This window comes from Lathamus discolor, chromosome 2, assembly GCF_037157495.1.
Source record: "Lathamus discolor isolate bLatDis1 chromosome 2, bLatDis1.hap1, whole genome shotgun sequence".
Lineage (NCBI taxonomy): Eukaryota > Metazoa > Chordata > Aves > Psittaciformes > Psittacidae > Lathamus > Lathamus discolor.
Window position 1 is genome coordinate 116200385 of NC_088885.1, and position 24797 is coordinate 116225181.

General features: G+C 38.6%; 1 protein-coding gene across 3 annotated transcripts in view; it reads right to left on the reverse strand.

The window, feature by feature from the left end:
* Positions 1-24797, reverse strand: part of NOL4 (nucleolar protein 4) — a 196310-nt gene that overhangs the window by 16296 nt on the left and 155217 nt on the right. For 2 of the 3 annotated variants that reach the window (XM_065669357.1, XM_065669356.1), the window contains exon 9: positions 15594-15707. The exons of the other annotated variant lie outside the window; for it this stretch is intronic. In XM_065669357.1, the coding sequence (XP_065525429.1) occupies positions 15594-15707 (114 nt within the window). The remainder of the gene's footprint in view (positions 1-15593; positions 15708-24797) is intronic. 3 annotated transcript variants of the gene reach the window in all.

Consider the following 24797-nt stretch of genomic DNA (forward strand, 5'->3'; position numbering starts at 1 on the left):
CAAACAAATAGGCAAGCCAGGGACCCAATATTTGCATGCAGTGTTCCATTTTTTCATCATAGGAAAACCAAAACTCATTCACATGAAAAAACAAAAGATGCTTTCATGTGCTTTTTTCTTTTCTTTTCTGTTTCCTTAGTAGCTTGTAGTATGGCTTTAGAAGAAAGAAGATAATGTTTCCTGTATTTTTCTTATTTGGAAAACACCAATTTATTTCTATGATTTTTGAATCAGAAGTTAAATAAATAGAAACACACGATAAAACCATGTAGCATTTTTCAAAGCGCACCCAATTAATCCTCACGATACTCTCTATTAGATAGGACTTCTAGCACTGCTTTTCAGATTTGAGTTTAAGACTTCTTGCCTAGCAAATCCTAATCTCTCCTTTAGAAATATGGATGCGTAAGCAGCTTCAGCAACTCAAGCTCTTTCATTCCTAGTTTGTATTTCATCAGTGTCACATCCACTGATGGTTCCATGTGCGATTTTCTCTTTGTCCTCATACTCATGTCAGTCTCCTAATCCCCACAATCCCATCCCACAGGGAGCAAACCCAAGTTCCACAATTAGCCGGGCTAGCTCCTGTTTTCAACCCACATTATTTTCACTAGTAATATCTGTAGTTTGGGGTTTTTTTTTAAGGAATGATAAATACATTTAAGGATCTAACTACCTTTATAGGACAAAATTTTTCTTATTCTTGAAAAAGGGCTGCTGTTTTCCCTGAAAGGGTTGAGCAGATGGAAGGCATAGAGAACAGTAACTGTAATCCCTAGAGGCTGAAGGTCACCAAATTGAATACCTACTATTATAATGGGAAGTACCAGGTAATATTAATGAGTGATGATACTACCAACTGCTTGGATGACATACTCTGACAGAACACTGGATCTTTTATTCGCTTTAATCACATTAAATTTATTCTCTAGTGTTTGGCCAAGCTTTTAATTTTATGACCAATATCCTGGAAGCCTAGACAGCTAAACATTATTTTAGCACATCACAGTAGGTAAAATTTTCCCTTAACATTGCAGTGAGGCTGTTGGCTCAGTGTGCTCAGCAGCGGTGGAAACGGAATTTCTGCAAACGATGGATGTAAGTTTTCACTTCAGTTTTGATTTCCGTTGCACATTCTTTCTCCCCTGTCCAGTTGCTAAGGCTTCTGTTGGGAGTACTACTCACTAAATAAATCCCTCTTCAAGATTAGGGGGGTCTGAAGAAAATTAAATAGACCTACATAATTCACTGACTTTAAAATCCAAATGAAGGTTCACAGTAGTCCTTTGCATTGGCTGGCCCTCATATTTAAAGAACTGAATATTTATAGTCCTTTAAAAGGGCAACATCTTTTAATAGGTGGTGCTCTTGCAGCTGTGATCTAAGCATGTGATCTAAGGTAAGGTTTGTAGAAAAAGGTAAAACCTTTTCCTAGACCAAAAGAACTTCTGTGCCCATAGCTGAAACCTGAAAAGTGAATTGCTAGACTCTTTATAGCCTGTTTAGAAAAACCTTTAAAAAATAGCACAGATATATTTTATCTGAGGAGCAAAGTTCCTCCAAGACAGATATCTATATGTCTGTGTTTATGTATATCTATACTGCGGTATTTCTCCATGTCCCCCAGGCTAGTCACAACATTCTTTAAAATAATGTATCCATCAACAATGCCCTAACCTGTGGTCCAAAATCATCAGGCCAGAGAGATTTAAAAAGTAATTGCACCTCTAGACAGACTTCTTCCCCTTCAAGTTAAGTTGTCCTTCTTAAACAGCATTTCACGTCTTCGTCAGAGGATTAGGCTCTAGAATTATGGATGAGGTCTATGTGCAAACAGCAGAAAAGTTTTTCCAAGAGATGCTAAGAGTAAATTTGTACAAGATGGCTAAACTAAAGGAGGAACCAAAGTTCAAATAATAACATAGAACTGATGCCAGATATTCTTTAGATTGGGAAGTGTTTTGATAATTTAGGGGTGAACTTAGCAGTGAAATCAAGAGGGCCATAACTGGTGTCCTCAGGCATGCACCCTATTTCTGCTCTTGAAAGGAACAGCTGGGGGACTGCACAGCTTTCAACTTTCCATCCTCCATTATAGAATCATAGAATAGTTAGGGTTGGAAAGGACCTCAAGACCATCCAGTTCCAACCCCTCTGCATGGGCAGGGACACCTCACACTAAACCATCCCACACAAGGCTTCGTCCAACCTGGCCTTGAACACCGCCAGGGATGGAGCACTCACAACCTCCCTGGGCAACCGATTCCATATCTGATTATCATATCTAGAACACCTTTTTCTGTATCATTCTCTCTGCATTATTTTCTTCACTTTTTCTACTTAAATCAAGTATGCAAAAAAATGAGAAGGCCTGTACCTGTGTGACATAATACTCAATTTGTAGCTCAGTTGGAGCTGGGTATTCCAGCTAAGCTGAACATTCATACTTTAGCTGTGAGTTTATCATCTCATCATTACATGGAGAGACATGAGTATCAGCTTGGAGTTTTCTGGCTTTTCACAGAGAAGTAGCTGCTGGAAGTGATCATCATCATCTCCACAGAGCAGGGCTTTAAAAGGAAGATGAGCCATGGGATTCTTGGTTCCCATTGCGGGGTCTGGAAGGTGTTGTCTTCTTAAACACTGAGAAATTGCTGTCTCTCTCTTGCCTGTGAGAGACTGCTGATTTCCCCTGCCTCTGACCCAGTAGTGCATACCCTGTGTCCCACTCTCCTTGCTTCCGTCTATTGTCTCATCATTGCATGGAGACGACATCGGTCTCAGTGTATAATTTTCTGGCGCAGATGTAACATTATGTGAAGTGCTCCAACCATGTTGCAGATGCAACTGTATTGAACATGTTACTGCCAGAAGTCTAGGTATTAATGATGATTTTGATGTGAACTTCAGTATCAAATTGGTTTTCATGTTTTAGACAACGACTGGTTTAGATGGTGAGGAAATATTGATATAGTACTGATACAGTGTCCAGTTCCGCAGCTAAGCTCCCTGTAATGCCAACGGTGACATAGGAATTCAAAGAATGTCTATCAAAATATTTAGTTAGCTGCCAAAAGTTCGAGGACCTTTAAACTGTCCTCCTGACAGAGGGTAGAGAGCCAAGAAAAGAAAGCATCATGCTTCAGCTTAGGAGGGCAGTAAGTTCCTTTTCTTTTCAGGTTACTAACACTGAAACGAGCTGCCAGCATCAGTTGCTGTCACCAGGCATCAAAACTGACACAAGCCAGTGTTCAACAAGAAATGAAAGCAAAAGACTGACAGAGAAAAAGAAGATCAAAATAAAAATGTGCTATTGTGTAGTAGAGAGAAAAGTGAAGCTCAGCCTTCTGCATTTCTGGTAGAATGACATGTTATTTATAGACTGGAATGGGTATGCTAAACTTAAGTAAAAGGTTAGTGTTTTCACATTCCAGTGTTGGAGATTTTCACCACTGCCACCTCACCTGCAGAACAGAAAGCTTTTTTGGAAGAGGAACTCATATGGCTGTTGCAAGGAGTTGTCAGAGAATCACTTCTGTTGGAGCAATAGCAAAGCAGAGGGATCATTTTTCACAGCCTGTCAGCTTTAACCAGTTGATTATCCACTGTGATAGCAGAAGAGCAACATGAGCTTTCAGAGGTCACCAGTGCTGCTGGCTGAGCACGGACACATGGATGAGCTATTCCTATAGTTTAGATAACTGTGATGCAAAGTCACTGGGGAAAGAGAAATCAGGTTCTTCTAAAGGAACGTGTCTCTCTCTATCCAAGTGGAAAAGGACAGCATTTATCTTTTTTCTGTGGTGCTTGAGATAAACTTAGTGTCCTTTAGTGGAGTTTTTAGATAGTTGATTTTTGAATGTGCTATCCCTGGTGTGTTTTTTTTCATCAGGGACAAAGGAATGTTCAAAAGTGCAACTCAAGGTAGCAATCACATTTGAGGTGGTCTAATGACAGAAAGAATCCTGCAAGCAAACTTTATAGCTCCTGCTGTTCACATCTTAGGTTACAGTTATAACCCTTCATAAGCTGTTTAATAAGTTACATGGGACATAACCATGCTCTTTATTGTTTTAGAGAATCTTAATGCATGAAAAAATTTAGTTAACTAATAGCTTGACCACTGTTGCAAGTTGTCTCAACATACAAGACAGGTGCATAGTGCAGGACTGCATAGTGCACTGCAAGGTATGCAAAGCAATGACTTCTTCAGTGCTGTTTTCAAGAATGTGTCCAGTGGTGGCAAGAATGGATTACAAACAGCTACGGGCATTTAAGAGGCAAAACTGGACCTGGCTTGAATACATGAATTGTAACAATGCCTTTGAGTTTTGGCAAAACTCCTATGTGTTCACGGTGTATTTCACAAAATGCATGTGACATTTCCCATGGAGAAAGTGGTACAAATTCAGACAAAGTGGCAAGGGTGCCATGCAAAGAGTAGAAGAGCCTTTGGAGCCACCATTTTCTGCTTTGGAGAAGAACACCAGAGGAGAACTTTTGCTCCTCCACAGTGTAACAGCAGAAAGATTTGTTAGGGCCAAAACCTTATACAGAATTTCTTCCCCTCAGGAGAGGCAGAAAACAAAGGCAGTTTTTCACTCTGACCTAAAGAATAGCACAGCATCACCCTTGCCTTGGGCATTATAATAAGTTACTGACTTAGGCCTTGTTTCAGTATGACTACTGAAATGCCCACGTAAAAGAAACTACTTGAGAATGCCCACCTCCTTATTTGTACCTCCCTACCCGTTCTCAGCCTACATTTTCCTTCGAAGGAAAGCCAGTTTCCCATCTGGCATCACCAACTCCTTCAGTCTGCCACAGAGGACAGGACCAGAGACTACCTGAAAGGATCTTTTCCTTCCCTATGCCATCTCCATAGATCTCTCAGCCCAATACAGCTTGAGGCACAAGACCATGGGAGACTTCATTTGGTACATGCCTGATCCCAAAGTGAAGAACTACATAATGAATTCCAGGGCCTAGGGTGACCCTACTGAAAGCAGATTAGCTGAAAAACTGAAGAAATTAAAGGTAAAAGTTCAGTGGAAATGAAGCATAGGTTATGTCATGTTTATTCTTATGTTGCTGCATTTCCCCTCAAGTCCTTTCAAAGCCAGTTTCTTTGCAGAGGCCAGCACCTTATGGCTACTTCTCATTTTAGCCACTTCTTCATTGACACGTAGTAAAAATGGAGGAATCTGAATATCTGACCTTTCTTCCAAACAGAAGCAACATAAACAACAAGTAAACAATGCCATCTTTTCCCATTCCAAGAGCAGTCTTGCCTGCAGGTAATGGTGCTGTATGAATCAATATATTACTGAAAACTGATGCATGATGACAAAGGCGTAGCAGTACTTACTGCTGAACCAGAAGGATGCAAAATGAGAGAAATTCCTCCTTTGCAGTGTATTTCTCACATTCAGAACAAGGCTTGCTATGCCTCAGGCAGCTCCACTTTTATGATGACAATCAAGCATTCTTCTCTGCATTTTTATACTTACGCACACTGTCCTCAACAAATTATTTCAGTGAGGCATTCCTATAGGAAGACATGTCTCTCTCCCTCCTTGCCAACATGCCATTTTTAGTGACTGTGATGGGCGACACTTTCAGCTGGGATAGATCAGCCATTTCTCCCTTCAGCGCATAAGGACTGTGGCACCAGAGCACCAACACAGAAAATGTTTAAACTGGTGAATCAAATGTTTAGGGAGCATGCAGGGGAAAGTGTGTGGGAGTACTGGAGCAATGCTTGTGCCAGCTTTGCAGATTTATTACTACAATATTATCATGGTCAACATAATTAAACCTCCCACTATAGGTCTCTCAGTCTACTGCATTACAACCGGTACCACTCCCACCACTGACAGCATATTTTTGTGACACAAAACAGCTTTCCATACACCTGCTAGCTCTGGGGTATGCAGATGCAACTACTGAAAAAGGCTTTATTGCAGAACTATGTTTTGGACTGTTGGAGTGCTTTTTGCTATTTCTCTTCTGTCCCACATTCTTTTAATATTACATATATTGGAGTCTGTGGTAGGGGGGATGGACCAAAGTACTTTCTATTAGATTCTAAATGAAATTCTTCTTCATTTAGAAACAGAAGATAACAGCCTAGACACAAAGCATTTGAGGTCAATGCTGAATTAGCTTCTTCAGTTTCAACAAATTAAAAACGTCTGTGTGTTCTGCTTTGGAAAGGAAAAAAAAGAAAACCTCACTGGAGATTCTAGCATATTGCCATATTTGCAGTACGGTATCTCCTCCACAGGTAAATTCTAGTGGGAGTTATAGATAGCTGTCTTCTAAAAACCAGTTTTCTTGTCTGTTAGAGACTGAGAAATTACTTTTTTGCATGCACTTAATGACTGGGTCTTGTTTTCAAGAGTAGGTTTGATGTTTTACCCTGTGTTGGATACATTTGATTGCTAATGATTTTGTTTCAAATCCGCATTAAAATTTGAACTGCATGCTTGTGAAAACAAACATTCTTTCTGTGAATTCAATGCAGGTTGTCTGGTTTTGAAACCGCCTCAGGTAGAACTTGACTTTTTTAGTTAAAAAAAAAAAAAAAACAAAACCTCTTTTGAAAATAAAAGGTATTTTCTAAAAAAATCAACAGACCTCCTCACCCTGTATCAAAGCACTTAGCAGAAAGAAAATGTTTTGCTGCTGAAGACGACTAGCAGTAAATTTTGGACAGAACTTGGTGCACACTCCTTTAACTTCAGTACTATGGAGGTTATGTATTTTAAAATATGCAGTAGATAAGAAGTGATGCTTCTGGGATATGGCCTTTTTGATTCCACAATCATCAAAACAGAGCAGCATTAGTTGTTGGAGGAAACAAAGAAATGAACTTTGACCGGCCTTTGGAGGATGCACTTTCTGATTTGCTTCATTAATGGAGACAGTAAAACTGAAGCTTAATATGAAATACCATGAGTAATAAGCATGAAATCTGTGCATTGCAGTACAAATCTGTTCCCCAAATACTCTCATTTCAGGGGAGGATTCTTCTGGCATGATGCCTGGGCTGCTGGCCATAGCCTGCTTGGCTGCTTTGCCCTGTGCCCAGCCTCTTTAGCAGCTGGTGCTGCTCCCAGGCAATGCACTCCCACAGCTTATTATAGTTTTTATTTTTTTTTTTTCTAGAAAAATATGTTTCTAAATTTAGTTTAGGGACATCAGCCAGTTGTTGAATCACAAACACGTTCCTGCTACCAAACATAAGCAGTCTGTGTGTACATGTCTACATATATTTTTCTGAATGAAGAATTGCACTGTTCTGAGGGATATATCTGAACCCCTTGTGCAATTGATACTTTGAATTTAGGAGTAATTTCTGATTGTTTAAAGTCTTCTAAATCTATCAATTCATTAACCAAAACAGGCCACTCTTGAAAATAAAGCATTTGTACACGCACACTGGGTTTACATCGATTTCATTAAACTGGCCCAAACTCTGCATGATAACAAGGTATTTACTCACCAGAAATATTATTCCCTGCCTGTGCTGTAGGCAGCAGGGTGTGTGCAATGAAGTTGTTAGCTAAACAGAGGAAATGAAAGACAAAATCATGCTTTTAGCATACTTGTCTCTATGCTAGAAACATCTGACAGACAAGAAAATGCTTCACATTTAATATCTTCTTGCAATATGAAAGGTAGGGATAAATAAAAAGCTCTCTATTCCTGGCTTTCAACACATGAGCAGGAAGAACAAAAGCCCTGACTCCAATACCTCCATCTTTGGGCTTGAGGAGAGAACTTTTATACCAAAATTTCCACCAGCCTTTCCTCTTCAGCCTCCTTGCCAGGAGCTGGGTATTAAAGACAGAAGGAAGAAGGCTGTTCCAGTCCCTGTTAATTTTCATTCTGCATATGGTAGGAATGGAGATAAGGTTGTTTAAAAGTTCCTGTCCTAGGAACAACCCAACCCTCCATTTCTGAGCTTTCAGCTTTAACAAACTCCAGAACAGAAAACTTACACTGGCATCAATTTGACCTCACATTCAAGATCTTATTGCAGCTTGGGGTGCTGAAAGCGCTCTCCGAAATCAGCAGCTTGAAAACCAACCACATACACTCAGCACAAAGAGGCTGGAAAAACAAAGCATTTTCTAATTTAATGGTCTCTGTGTTGAGGTGAAAAATCAGCTGCTCACCTTAGGGCCTCACTGTAAATCCAAGGCATGAAATTATTTGCAATTGCATGCCTTGCATGTTATTCCTTTCCAATATATGCGGCAAATTTAATGTAGGTTGGGCTCGAGCATGAAGGGAGGGGGTTGCCCTGTGATACTCATCAGTCTCTTCCAGCTGCATCTGTTAATGACAGAAACCTATCCAGCACTGCTGAAATCAGGAATTTTGCCACCGACTTGAAAGGCAGCAGGATTTAAAATTACAATGCATACCACTTATTTTCTTCCCCTTGACAATATGGCCAGTGAATTCTGGGTAGGAAGCTAAGTTTCCCAATACTAGTACATAATTTGATCTCTTGGCAATAATCCACATGTAGCTAAACGATGCCTGCATAACATTTTGTGCCCTGGTGGTTAAAGCATATCATTTGGAACCACAAAAGCAAACCAAAGACCAACTCAGAAGTAAAATAATCATTAGGTAGGGAAATGATGGAACTGAACCAGTTCCATGCACATAAGTTCTATGCAAACTAGCATGTGAGTATCCAAGGATGTTATAGTCTTAGTGATCTTTTTGAACACCGATAAAAAAAAAATAAAATACTGAAGTACAGAAATCACTCTGATCCCTATTAAATACCAAATCATAAAGACATGTCTGAATACAAAAAGCTATTATTAATAAAGCTTCTGAAGTATAAGAGGCATTGAGATTTTTGCAAGTCAAAGTGACTTTTGCCTCTCGTGAGTTTGGGGATTCCACTTTCTATTTGTTGCTTAATTTAAGTGAACTATCTGCTTCCATTTGCTTTTTTCTATTATCTCAGACTCTGCAAACCTCCCATTCTGAAATGAACATCACTTTGAGCTGGAATTTTTCAGGTCTTCAGTAAATACACAGCAGAGAGAGGACACGGCCCCATCCCTCCGCACTGCTGCCACTTATGGTCAGCATGGACAAAGTGCCTTTTTTTTCCATCCTCTAAAGCAAATTAGGCTCTGTGAAATCCAAGAGGAATGGAACTCCTGATGCTTTCCCCTTCACCTCTAATAAGGATGTGCAGTTGATGTGCTCTTCCTGCACAGTGAATAGCTGTGGCGAGGTCTCCCTCTCCCTGAAACAAAACCGCTTCTTCATGCTCCCTCTGAATTTGCAGCTTTCTGCCACAGAAGCACTGCCTCAGCAGGGCATTCTCCAGCACTCACTGGGAGATATTTTTGCATAACTCCCTTTTCTGCAACCAGTATTGTCCAAATCTGCCCTTGATTAAACAAACAAACAAATCAACCACCTATATAAACAGAGCTCCTGCGAGCTGCAGTATGCATTGATTAGGGAAGAGAACAACTTACATAGGGGGACACAAATACATATCCTTCTTTCCTACTACCTGAAGGGTAATACAGGAAATAACTCTCAGTGTGAGGATCTAAAAGCTGAACATTTGTGGCACAACTGAAACACAAATTCTCTGTCCTCAAAATATGACAGTTTAAACGTCTCTTCCCCCTCACTGCTGAAAGTCAGACGCAGTGATCCTGCAATGGAGGTCTACTCCCTCACTGTAATTCAGATTTTTAGTTTCTTCCAAAACAGTTTTACAATTACCTATAATTTGTCCACTAGTAATTTCCTTCTTTCTTAATCAAGACACAAACTGCTCCTGGTCTGCAACAGCCAGACATTATTTTTTTTTGTTAATAAACCTGAGCTTGAGAGTCTTTCTTTAGGTCAACCCCTTGTTACATGCAGAGAAATGGCACCAGGAATTGTATGGAGACAGATCATTAACAGCTCCTTACAAAACTTAATTTCTTTAAAAATGAACATTTAGGAATCAGATACAAAAGGAAGGAAACACAGTAGTGGTAATGTCCAAGTGGCAGTACATGTGCACTGTTATTAATATTCAGATATACTACATTAGAACAGAACCTGTATCCAATCTGCAATCTGCACTTGCATCAAGCTGCTCTATTCAGGTTGCTGCTATGACAACTATCCAGAGGCAAATGCCAGGTCAGCTCCCAGCATGTGTATCTAGGCCATAATTGCTTTGTCAGAAACCTAATAGCCACCTACTCCTACTTGTCTAACAGCTAAAAGCAATATTATTAAAATTACTAAATGTTGCAATATTCTTAACACCCTATTCATATGCTACTAAAGCACTGCAAACTTTAGATTTGCTTTCCTTTTATCCCCCAAACTAGAATGCGGGTGAAGAATATGTTTAAAGTGCTTATTTGAAAATTTATATTCATGTATGTTTCAGTGTAAACCTGGGACCATTACACTTTCTCTTCCTTGGATGTTAGATATTTTCCTTCACTCCACCGTGATGATTATTGATATTTAATTTGCCTGCTTACAAATCACAGCATGGAAAAAAGTTATAGCTGTCATCTTGATGAGATGTTTCTTAAAAAATGCAGTTAGTGTTTATTATAAAGAACTGCTCCATAGCATCATAGTGCCTGATAGTCTGCACAGTGCATAGACTTGCTCTTATCAACTTGAAAAGCTCAAACAATTAAAGGGTTTTTAAATTGAGTTTAGGTTTCATAATTAAAGAAACTGATAGCTTCCACAAGACTCAGAAATATAACCAGAACATTTATCCTAATCTTATTTATCCTAATCATATCTTTTAACCTTATGATTAAGAGACATTTAATGTTTATATTGAGGGAACTTTTCTGAGGTGCCTAGTAGAGAGTGAAATAACTGAAGGAGAGAGAAAGATTAAGTAAGTAATATTCTTGCAACTGCAAACTTGTCTTGCAGCCATCTCCAAATATGATCTCATGTGAAGAATTAAAGTAAATCAGCTTAGGCCATTGGTCACAGGCTTGCCAAGATGGTGAAAAAGGCTTTAAAGTAAAATTGCTGGGGGAGGGGAACCTTCATCTTGTTTATCATATATAACGAATGCATGTAAAAAGGGCTGTATTTTAGTTCTACTTAATTTGTTTCATGACACCTTTGTTGACAGTAGTCCCCACCCTCCTGTGCAACTCCTTCACACTGACTATTGCTAGAGATGTAATAAGGACATTGAAGGATTATCCTAGGAAATCAACCCAAGATACCACTCAGAAGCACATGAAATCTCAAGGATTCAGGTAATGCCTCTTCTCTCTCTGACTGAAGCAAGTCATAGAAAGTCAATCCAATTACAGTTTTTACATTTCTTATCAACTGTGATGAAAAAAACCCTCAAAATTCAAGACTGGGGTTGCCCTTTTTCAGTATCCAGATTCATCAGAGATGGCTTGGAGCGCAACACAAAAGCTCTGCATTGCCTCTGTACCCACTGCCTCATCTGGGCTGGAAAAGATCAGTCAAATCCAGCCTAGTGTCATAGTCATTTCACCATTTGGCAGTAGCATCAGTGAACGTATACAATGTCAATATATGTAAATCAAAAATTTGTGCAAGGGAATAAATTATTTTTACTACATGGCAGAATTAAAAATTGGAAGTGACAGAACTCTTCAGTTAGGTAATATCTATCAAATATATAACTTCTTGGCGCTTAAGCTTCTGGCCAACCAACCAAGTCTGATCTCAAGATAATGAAAATGCACTGAAGCTAAAGAGAGCACTTGAGTAACATCTAACACAGTCAGACAGCCAAAGCATTATAGTCCAAGCTACCATGACCTAGTAAACACATTTATATTCCTTACAGAGAAGTCTCAGAAACTGACAAAGCTTTTATTGTTCCAGGTTCAAAACCTATGGGAAGTTACTAGCTTCCTGATAGACAAGATCACATTGATTTTCCCATTATGAAATAAAGTATTGCCATGAAAAAAAAAAAACCATTGAAAGTAAGTAATTGATGCCAGCGAGACCAGTTTTCATTAACTTATTTTTAAAATAGGATTTTTTCAGCCTTGAGTCAGGAAATACAAAAATCACATGAGTGGAATTTAAAGCATATAGGTAGAAGGATGGATTCTTCTTGCTTAAGATTTTATCAGACTTAACAATATCCCTAAATCAGTGCTATATTAAGCACTGCAGCTATCAGAAAGAATTCCAGAAAGTCATTCATAAAATGCAGTATTTGTGTGTGCACAGACACAGCGCACTTTGGAGAGCTTTCTTCTGAAGAGATACCAATCTGTGCACAGGATTAGAAGTATATAAAGCCAACCCTTCAAACTTGTTATTTGTGAAAAAAAACAGCTAACAGCTAATACTTATGAATGGGTAGGATTAGATGACCTTTGAAGGTCCCTTCCAACCCAAACCATTCTATGATTCTGTATTTCTGTGGCCAATACTCTACCTGTTCAAAAGAAAAAAATGAGCTTTTAGGATTTTCCATACGATTGACATTTAAATTGGTTTTTTTTGCTCAGCAATATTTGAGATGATTTTTCATCAAACCACTGGTAAAATTAACACTGTAGGTAGAAACATATTTGTGTAGTAATTCATATTCTTTTACCGAAGTACAGACGTACATGCAACATGCTTAGAACTTCCTGCTCAGGAACAGTGTTGTGTCAGGTAGAAGAAGAGAAATTGAGAAGAAGAGGAAAGAGCATAAACAAGACAAGAAAAGGCGTTGAGGAAACTGCTGAAGTTTCATCTTAGCTTCAGCATTGGGCATAATGCTCTTTGTGATCTTTACACATTCACATTTTATGGGTAATATTCCGAAAAAGTTTGTAGTGAGGATGTAAATTACATCTCACTTTAAGGCAGATCACCTCTCTGGAGAATAAGGCAGACCCTCATTGTGCTATGTGCAAGAATAGAGCAGCTTAAATACAACAGTTCCATTCAGCTCTGAGGGGAAGTGGTGAATGAGTGCTCTTACAAGATCCTCTTAAAAATCTACTTTCCAGGACTGTCTAAAGCTTGTCTTCCATTAGACCTCTTGATATAATTTATGAAATTATTATTTGCATTATCCAAATCTTATTTCCCCTTTCCTTCTCCCAGATTTTCACTGAAATTTGAAGGGTCCTCAAAGCCTGAGTCCACCCATTGGTGTAATGCCCAATTTTGGAAATTCACATTTAAGAAGGAGAAGTAGAGATACGTTAACAAGAAAACAAGGCATTGGGGTTTGTTGTTTTTTTTTTTTTTTTTGAGCTATAGAACAATAAAAACAACATGCTGAACAGAATTTGTTCAACTTTATTCTGTTTAGGAAAAAAAAAATGAATGAAAATATTTTATTTTGGATATATGTAAGAAAAGTGAAGGAAATTTGAAAATAAGTAAAAATAAAAAATAGGCAGAGGAGAAGGATGGAACCCTTTTACCTAATAGGCACTCTCCCTGGATGTGAAGGTACAGGTCCACTTTCCATCTCAGCATAAGAACCAAGCAGAGCAGTGTGCATTAAATATTCCACTCAGAAATATTCTGGAACGTTTTGCTCTCAGTTTACTTTGTTAAAGTCACATACTCAGAATAAATAATTACATTTCAATGGAACTGGGGCTAGAACCAAGGTTTACTACTTTAATGTCTTAGCTATTCCACCCTGCAGGGTAAATTTCTCATTATAAGTTTTAGGAAGCTACCTAACACACTTTCCCATATTTTTTTGCCAGGCAAAACTATTTAGCAAATCTATCCTGAATTCACAAACAGTTTTGCAAGCACCAAAGCTACATCAACCCAGTTAATTTAATGCTTGCTGAGTCAAATGGCTGGTGCTATTTGCAACTGTCTCAACAGTGCTCCCAGAACTCGCTGCCAAAAAGAAGGCAGAGATGAAGGAAGCAGAACACCTACCCTTTGTAGCAGCTTTGCTACTTTAACATTATAATTGCAATTAAGGTGATCAGTTGGGAGCCATTCTGCCCAAGATTTTTAATTCTGTAATGAAAAGTAAAGAAATACTTTGCCATTCAATGATCAGAGAATCAGAATAGGTAGGGTTGAAAAGGACCATAAGATCATCTAGTTACAAAACCCTTTTGTGATAGTAATACCACAATTAGAAGGAAAAAAAAAATAATCTTATTAATATGCTTTTTTAGTTCTGTCTACGGTTTTAATATGGTTTTTGTTTCAATAGCTCTCTGGCTCCCTGGAGAGTATTATGGGATTCTCATTTAAACCACTTGAAAACTCTGCCTCACCCTGGCTGGACCAAGGAATTGACCCACAATTCTGTGCAATGAAAGCAACTGATTGCACAAGTGTTTTCTAGTTCTCCTTGGGGAAAGCACATCGACTTTGCAGCTTGGCTTGTCTGTTAGGTTTGTCCTTTTTTATTTTCACTGAAAAATCAGAGAATAAGAGAATAGAAAACCTGCAGAATCTGAATGAGCACTACTTCTAAACTAAGCCATAATTAACATTATGGTGCTTTGACATCCCATGTGATTTATAAATCTTAAGGCAAACGTACGGAAGAATGAAAATACTAACAAAAAATATAACAGCAAAAAGAAATAGCAATATCCATTCTTACATCCTAAACTATGAATGTTCCACGGACAGCAGTGCAAGCCCCTTATTCAGTTAGAGCACAACCTGAAAGAACTCAATGAGCTATGTATAAATTTAAAAAGTTCTTTGAAAAAATGTTCTTTTCCATAAAAAAAACCAAAAAGGTCACCTACCATGAGAGAAACCATATTTTTGAGCAACTAAGATATTACTAAGATGTGACTTTGTGATAATAATGAAGAGAAATAAAGCTTAATAGTCTTTGCAACAAGAATGTTAGGCATTCAACTGTATCTGTGCAGCAACTAAATAATCAAAGCCTGGATGAACTACCAGTCTGATTAGAAAAACAAAAACAAAACCAAAAAACCCCCATGCAATTCTACTCTAAATCCTAATATGCACTATAAGAGGTGAATGATCATGTAAGAAAAAATAAAATAAATATTGATATGAGCTGTAAAAAGTCACTAATAAGTTAATTGACAGCATTTTGCTTTATATCACAATAACTTTTCTGTTTCAGTCAAATAGGTATTTTCAGAAACTTACACTATTTCACCTTACATTTACAAATGCATACACATTTTGAAAGAGAGTATGCGCACAGATAAATACACTGAGTCATGGACACATGCACCGTTTCTGTTATTTATGTGAATTATATATATACTGTATGTTCTGTTCCTTTTAATTCTAGTACGCTGATTACACACTACACCCTCGAAATCTACAACCATTAAAAAGCAAATACATAGCTTTATCCAGCTGGACATTATAAATATTCTAGACACCCTCATACGGCTTATGTAAATATAGACAAAGGCATGCTTGTGTATTCATTTAAAGAAGGAATTGCAGCTTTTGTATTTTAATCATTCTTGCTAGCAAGAAGCATATAAGGGATTGCACCACCCTTCTGCATGGCATCCTATGTAAATGAGTCCAGTGCATTTATAAATACAGATGTGGTAGACCCCCAAACAACACAGTACCTGCTGTCTATCCAACCGCATCCTTTTTGCAGCATTTCTGCTTTCACTCTCACAGGCGGAAGCCAGGATACTCTCTGCAACTGCTGAAGTAAGGTGTGAGGGAATAGGTCGTGACTATGAGAGAAAAGAGAAACACAGAAATTATTTCTAGCATAATCCACGATATCCTTTTTCAAAGCACACAATGCCATCACCTAAGCAGGGAAGTCCAGTCATAGAAATGCAGTTTATACTAACAAAACAAGGAAATGGAACTTGTAAAGATGAAAAATGAAACTAGTTAGATGTTAAAGCTGCAGCTGATCCATAGATCCACAAGAAGCCCTTTCCCCCCACAGCTCTATTGTCCAGTGTGTTTAGTCTGGCTCATTAAGCTGTACTTTGAACAGACAGTGGCATATTCTCTGTGTTCCAGCAGCACCCTGGCCGTCTGATTCTTGTTAAGAAAACTGAAAGGCTTTTTATCCTGTACAGCATGTGACAGCTATGAGTAGTGTTTTTTATAGTCATAAAAAAAAACCAACCAAAACCCAAAACAAAAAACCTCAAGTGATAGGGTTGAAACATCACTCAAAACACAGCAGATTGTCAGAACATTTCAGAGCAGTCTCAATCTGTACTATATGAATATTTGCATTCCTTGCTGCAATATGACTGATGTGATTAAAATGACTTTACAAAAAGCCCTGTTTTTCTTTTGATAACGCCAGCCTTCCAACACTGTAGATATTTTGTGGTTCAGCTAGATGTGGTTAATTTTTTGGCTTCAAAACCTCTCATTACTAATTTCATAGCATTTACATATTTTAGGTTAAAGGTGTAATGAACCCCAAAACAAGAGAATACTAAAATCTTTTTAGACCCATTGTTCATTATGAACTCCAATATGATCTTCCCTATCATTTCATTAAGAATTAGATATACTGTACACATATAAAACTTTTACACCTTTTTTTTTCTTAATTACGTGCAAAACAATCTTTCTGAAAGAAGAAGTTCACAATGAAACTGGTCTTCATTAACATACAAAGATCTATCTGAACTACCAAGAAAGTAAAGAAAATAGAGATATCAACACAGATACTGATATACATAGAGCCCATTCTAGAGACTGCAATTTCTTGAACAAGGTTCTGAACTTTCATAAATTTCCAAAGCTTCATTGAATTCAAAAGTAATATATAATTTTATATTGAGGAACTGCCTATACGTGGCAGGGAAGTGAGGTTGGGGGGGGGGGGGGGGAAGGGGGCTGTTTGCAGTTGTTTTTTTGTTTGGTTGCGGTTTGGGGGTTTGTCTTCTTTTGTTTTAATAGTTTTACCTTCTTTTTCCCAAAAGCATAAATATGAACCTACTATGAAGTGTCACCAAGGTTTAGCAGCAAGTTTTTCCCTGTCAGTTCTTAGACAGCCTTAGAACAGATTCTTTATATCAGCTTAATCAATTTTATGGTTTCCATAACATCCCAGAAACCGAGGAGCCAACCATTACTAATATTACGTTTTTACTTTTAAAAATTAAAGTCCATTTATTGACTTTGGATGTGCTCTTCAGAGCGCCAGTTTTTAATCTGACACTGTACTTTCTCTAATGCATGGGACCACAGTCTACCTAGGATGAGAAGCCAAACCAGCTTTTAGAAATAGACAGAGATTTATGGGTCTCCCTCACTGGTGCAATAGACTTATTTCTCCCCACTCATACAAGAACAAGCTCTCTGGCATAAGCGTGTAAGAAAGACAGAGGCTCCAATACTACAATAAAATATACTTGGATTGATTTGACAGAACAAACTATTGAACCTGTTTCCAGTTTTGAAAATAAATCAGTCTAAGAGACGAGGGACACTGACGTGTCATTACAGAAGTGATGACATTACAGTACAACAGACACCTTCCTCAGAGCTCCAGAGGAGGGAGTAAGTGTGCGAAAGGTTTTCACTGACAAAACGTTGTATTTATTATTCTGCCTTCCTAAAATAGTAATGTTACTCTGAATTTGTTATTGAATCACTTAGCCACACTAGATCCCTCCCCTTATTTGGTTGTCCAGTATTACTGTACATGCCACTGGTTTATATATGTCCAAGGTACACTGATGATGTCGGCTGCATGGAAGTCTCAGTGTGGTCCTGTGGCAGTGGCCACACAGTGACCTTCTTGAAAAGAACACCAGGTTAATTCTTCCACATCAGGTCTTTAATTAAACCTACGACTACACCTGTACATCAGTGGCTTTTTAGAAGGTAACATATGAGCCAAAAACTTGATGCTCTGATCATAAAGTAAAATGAACCCAAGTTCCCCCAGCTTATTTGTTCATGGGAGAGAACGGGTTTACTGAAGTATTTTATAAAATAAAAAATAAAGAAGTACCATAAAAATCAAATAGTCATGTGCTTTTCTCTGAAAAGAAGTGCAGTGCCTGTGTTCATTGCTGAAACATTAGAGGAAATCTCCAGGTAATGGAGTATCTTCCTCTTGAAATGTTTTAATCCATAATTTCTCTTATTTGTCAATACAGCTGGCCGTTATGTTCATGTCAAGAACTAGAGTGAACCTTAGGGAGAATGTAATGAATGCAGGGTTGAGTCACAGTGAAATACTGTAACAAAGCACATAAGAAAAATCATCAAATTAAAGTTCTGGCTCTGTCAACTTCGCTCAGGCAGAGCACCAGTCTGGCACTAACCAAGATGATGAACATAGTCCTCTGTCACTAAAAGCAGAGCTGTTAAAAAGAGGATTTTCCGTTCCATGATATACCGTATCTGCGAAATGTCAAAAAGATCAACTATTGAAAAGCCTCATCTAAGAGGAAAAATTGTTTTGAAATAACCACTTTTTAAAATGTTTTTAAATAAATTGAATTAGTAGCCCCATCTTCTAAGTGGCCCCTTCTGTCTTAGCTTAACTTCTGATTATTCGACTACCAGCTATAAGCCTCCTTCTGTAGGAAGCTCAAGCATCCTAGTGCTTGTGGGGTTCTGAATATTTCTCAACTCCCTGTCCAAGGGTGAGACACAAAGGCCTGGGGAAACATGGCTAAAGCAACCTCATTCAATTCTGCAGAAAAGAGCCTGCAGATCTCAGCCAAAGCAGCATTTTCCAGGTTCCCATGCTCCCTTCTGCAGCACTGGGAGCTGAGTGCCATTTCCTGCATGTTTGGGACTATGGCAGGAGATGTGGGAGCCAAGAAGTCCTATTGCCAATGGCTCCCAGGCTCCTACGCAATTCCTGGATCCACAACCTGTCCACAGGACTAGCAGGAAACCAGTTTTCATTTGACTGGAGTATGTCAAAACAGAAAGCCGTTGACAAACTAACATTCCTTAAAGGGAAAAAAGAAAAGGTCATCAAAAAATTCCCCACCATCTATCTTTAACTGGCAGAACGTACCTGGTGTTGTTTGATACATAACATTCACAGCCCCAATCTGGTATTTCTTTCACTTCACCATGATGTAAGGCAGGAAATAGCTATACTGAGATTACCCATGTGTAAAACAACAGATAAGAAGCAAGCCTCTAAACTTTAGACTATCAAAACAGGTGACTCACATAGCAAAATCAGAAGGCAGGAAAAACATTTTTGTGATTTTGTATCAATGACAGATAGAAAAGAGTAATTTGAAAGTTTTATAGTAACTTTCAGGTGAAGAGATGAATAAAACTTCTCTGGAATTTGCTAAACAGCTTCATACAGACTTTCTGAGAAGACTATATGCCTTGTCCACCACACAGCAGCAGTATACAGAATTCTTATGTATGTACTCAGAAACATGATATTGCTTGTGACTGCACTCAAACAGCAACCATGTTTTGAATACATGTTGGTTTTGGTTTTGTACATCTCTTCAGCTGGTATGCAACTAACATTCAGCCTCCAACATGAAGTAGGTGAAGAGCATTTCAACAAAAAATATAAGTGAAACCTGCTAGATTTCATCATGCACATGTGGATGCCTCTGTTTTTAACATCTGTTGAAGCGACTGACATCCAGGAAGTGGTTGAAATTCCATTGGTAGCCCAAGGGAGATGACCAACCACCTCCAGTCCTCTCATATTTGAAACTGCATTTCAAGGTAATTTAAGCCTGATTCTTTAGACCACCAGAGAGCCTCTAGATGATGATGATGACAAAGCAACAAGCACACTTAACCACCATATTGCACAGGATGTTTTACATGGTTTTAAGATAAATCATTTTTGTGAAAATTGATATGAAGACTTCATACACTCATCTCCTTATCTCTCTCTGAAGAGTGTCCGAACTATTGACAGATACACTTTTGCAGATTTCTCAATGAAAAACCAAATTAGCGAATACTTCTTTGTAGTCAAATAACTGTTGATCTGCTTTAAAGAACATTAAAGCTAATGAAGACCCTTCCACGGCTTTGGTGGTCTTTGGATCCAGCTCTTAACAGTCCAAGCATCTTACGACAAGCCTTTCTGAAGTTATGCAGTAGTCCTGCAAGGTGGCTGCAAGTTTGCTGACTTTTCAGTAGTTGAAATCAGAAATAAATCCTTGGCCCAGATCTCTAGAAGTTATCTTTATTAGTACAATCTCTGATTCCTCAGCATAAGAGACTAGTACTTTCAATATGCTGTAAAATACCCATTTGCAGTACAGCAGCTGTACACAGGATCACCTGGTCCTCTGCTTAAAGTGAGGCACCTTTGCAGCATCTTCATGGGAAACATAAAATACCCTTTTTGGCATACTCACACAATTCCTGTATTTCTATACGGTATTTCTAAAAACCTGCTGTGTTCTAATTCCAAATGTACATTTCTGGTATAAATATACCAATAGAATAGGTGGATTATATTTCAGTCTAAACCACCAGGAGTAGTATATTCACCAAAAAGAAGTTTGCAATCTGCTGTACATGCTGTCCTCCTGTAGTTAGAGATCTGCTGTCCCTAAAGCTACTACCTTGGCATTTTATATGAGATCCAGTATTTACTTCTTAATAAAGGCCAGAGTTGTCATACAGGACTGTATGATCTAGGTACTGTTACACCAGTTACACAAGTTACACAAGTTACAGCAGTCTGATTTGGTTCTGAAAATATACAGCTATCTATTATGTCAGATAATGGGCACACATGAACACCTGCTAAAATGGTAAATTTTGTAACCTTAGGCCAATTAACACTGAAAGTGAGATCTTTCAGTATATGTGGTAACACATAAACATACAAGTTACTTCACTTGGTTCATAGAGACCTTAATATAAATCATAGAATCATTTAGGTTGGAAAAGACTTTTAAGATCATCGAGGCTAACCATTAACCCTGCACTGTCAAGTCCACCACTATACCATGTCACTAATTGTCACATCTATATATTTTTTAAATACCTCCAGTCTGGGCACTCAACCACTTCCCTGGCCAGCCTGTTCCAATGCCTGACAACCCATTTGGTGAAGAAATTTTTCCAGATACCAAATCTAAACTTCAACTGATGCAACCTGAGGGCATTTTCTTTTGTCCTAACACTTGTTACTTGGGAGAAGATATATGAACTCTAATATAAATGTGTGAATGAGAGCATACTATAACTATTACTCAAGCTTGAAAACAAATAGTTTCAAGTTTTCCAAAGTGATTGGGCACCTGAAGAGAATGCCTAAGATGCCTCACCGTCAGTAAATGAGTTTTTCCAGAGGTATCTCTAAGCATTTCTTTGCACACTGGGCTCCTAACAAAGTGATACTGCCTAGTGGTCTCCTGCATGTAAGCTTTTTCCTCAGGTATCATAAGACCAGTTCTTTTCCAAAATTAAATATTGCAAATATGCCACATCCATTACTTTCATAATAACTTATTAAGATCTAACACAGTGAATTAAAACCCCAAACATGCTTATAACAGCATGCAATATCTAAACAGTTTTTTTTTTTTCATAGAAGTAATCCAAAATACATTATAAGATATGGTACACATTATGTTCAAATGAGATTTTTTACTCAGGATACTGCAGAGAAGTGTATGACAGAACTGCCCTATGCTGCACAGTTACAAAGGGTTTAAAAGCCTTTCCATAGAGTATTTTTAAATGTACAGACAGAAGTACAGTACTGCACTCTATTGGATGTACTTTTGTAATTGTTAGTACAGCATCATGAAATCTGAGCAACCACACTGGCACTATAATGCTTGTAGCAATGTATTTCATTCTGGGTTTTGATGTATTTTGCTCAGTCTTGCAGTCTTATGGTAAAAACTGAATTGTTAACACCTACTCAGGAATTCAAAGAAATAACTAGAAATTCTTTTCCTCAATGACAGAAGAGGCTTTTAAAATTGCTCAGTGATGTTCACATCACTTTGTAAAGTTTTCAGCTTTAAAGTACATCTAATTGAAACATTGTGTGTTGCACCTTGATTATGACAACACCTAAATATATCCACGTATGTCTTAACATATCCATATTCCTGTCTAAAAGTTAAGCAAGTGACACATTCCAATGAATCACCTTCCTGCTGCTGCTGCTGCTGTACCTACACATGAGGAACTGGTTGCTGAGGGAACCCAAGTCACATAATCTCTCTAGAAAACTTGGGTAATATTACTTCTATCCCAAATTTATCTAGTATTTCAGAGGGACAGAGAACCCCACTTCATGCTGATCTAACTCTTTCTGAATTAGGTGGGGAATAGATTGGACACTCCAGTAACAAACAGTTTACTAGAAAAATTCCAGAGGACTAGGAAAAAATGAGTCTGATTTAACAGTACTTCCTGCTTTCCTCAAATACATTGAACTGGCCTGTATCCTTAAGCTACTGGCACAAACTAGCTAATCAAGCAACATGAAACAGAGGTTTCAGTATAAGTCAGAATCTCAGCATAAGGAAAAACTTTCATATTTACTACTCTTTTTCTGATTTCAAGCATACAAGTAATCAGGGTGAAAATACATTTACCCCAGATTTTATTCTTTTTTCCCCTCATAAAGAAGGTGGGGTTTTTCTCTATATCAGAACATACTGCTATTTTGGAGGGGATTGTTTTTCTTCTAAATTCAATTTAAAAATGCATTCCTATCCTTTCCTCTGTCACAGAATGTAGAAGACTAATTGGTCTCGGGTTGGTAGGTATTCTTCATTTCTTAGTTCTCACTCTTTTCCCAAATATCATGCCTTTTTCAAAGCTAACTTCATCACTATCATAGAATCATAGAATCATAGAATAGTTAGGGTTGGAAAGGACCTCAAGATCATCTAGTTCCAACCCCCCTGCCATGGACAGGGACACCTCACACTAAACCATCCCACACAAGGCTTCATCCAACCTGGCCTTGAACACCACCAGGGATGGAGCACTCACAACCTCCCTGGGCAACTGATTCCAGTGTCTCACCACCCTAACAGGAAAGAATTTCCTCCTTATATCCAGTTTAAACTTCCCCTGTTTAAGTTTTAACCCGTTACCCCTTGTCCTGTCACTACAGTCCCTGACGAAGAGTCCCTCCCCAGCATCCCTATAGGCCCCCTTCAGATACTGGAAGGCTCCTATGAGGTCTCCACGCAGCCTTCTCTTCTCCAGGCTGAACAGCCCCAACCTTCTCAGCCTGTCTTCATACAGGAGGTGCTCCAGTCCCCTGATCATCCTCGTGGCCCTCCTCTGGACTTGTTCCAGCAGTTCCATGTCCTTTTTATGTTGAGGACACCAGAACTGCACACAATACTCCAGGTGAGGTCTCACAAGAGCAGAGTAGAGGGGCAGGATCACCTCCTTCGACCTGTTGGTCATGCTCCTTTTGATGCAGCCCAGGATACGGTTGGCTTTCTGGGCTGCGAGCGCACACTGAAGCCAGCTCATGTTCATTTTCTCATCGACCAGCACCCCCAAGTCCTTCTCTGCAGGGCCGCTCTGAATCTCTTCTTTGCCCAGTCTGTAGCTGTGCCTGGGGTTGCTCCGACCCAGGTGTAGGACCTTGCACTTGTCGTGGTTGAACTTCATAAGGTTGGCATCAGCCCACCTCACAAGCGTGTCAAGGTCCCTCTGGATGGCATCCCTTCCCTCCAGCATATCAACCGGACCACACAGCTTGGTGTCATCGGCAAACTTGCTGAGGGCACACTCAATCCCACTGTCCATGTCAGCAATGAAGATGTTAAACAAGACCGGTCCCAACACCGATCCCTGAGGGACACCACTCGTTACTGGTCTCCAGCCAGACATCAAGCCATTGACCACAACTCTTTGTGTGCGGCTGTCCAGCCATTTCTTTATCCACCGAGTGGTTCATCCATCAAATTGATATCTCTCCAAGGTTATCTACATTCAAGGTTATCTACCATCTACAAGGTTACTGGAAAAAAATCTACCTTCTTCCAAAATTGCCTATACTTGCAATAGTTTTTGAAAAGCAAAAGGTATATGAGACAGATTTTAAAAGCAGTTCTTTAAAATCACATGACTATTCAGGGAGAAGGTAGAAGGATATTTTAGAGCCTTAGGGAAACTTGTTTCTAGCATTTATTTATTTTTAAGAATATCTGAGACATAATGGGAAAAGTCAAAGTTTGACAGAGAGTAGCTTTACCCTTTTCAACCAGGTTGCCCATCAGATTTACATAAGCTAACCACTGTCAAACAACAGTGAAATACTTAAAGGTAAGCAACTGATCAACAGAATTTGGGGTATAGTATAAATCAGCAACTCTATTATTATTTGTAGATCTTCATATAACTGTTCTTATGATAATTTTCTTAATGCTTCCCAGCTTATAAATCAAAATTAGGTATGCACCCCTGGATTCACAAACCTTCATCTTCCTGAAAATGCTCATAATCTTTCCAGGCACAAGAGACCTGGAGGATTGAAAAGCCATGTGACTGCAAGGGCAGCTGGACTATTAAGCATTAAATTCAGTAAATAATGAAAGCCTCCTCTCTCTAAAGCTAGAAGTTAAAAACAGAGGCTAGATACCTACCTCAAGAAGGTTTCAGAAAACATATGACCTTCTGAAAACCAGTCACCACTGAAAGTTACTCAATCACAATACAGAAGTGCTTCAAGACGCTATATACACATTTAAAACACCTTGATTAACATGTCCATAGTTTCAACTTGTTAAAACACCTTTTACGGTCAGTTGGCACAACCAAATAATAAAAGCAGTGAAAGATATAGTTATTTGTTATGGAGGCTGACAATAGGACAGAAGGAGCTGGGATGAACA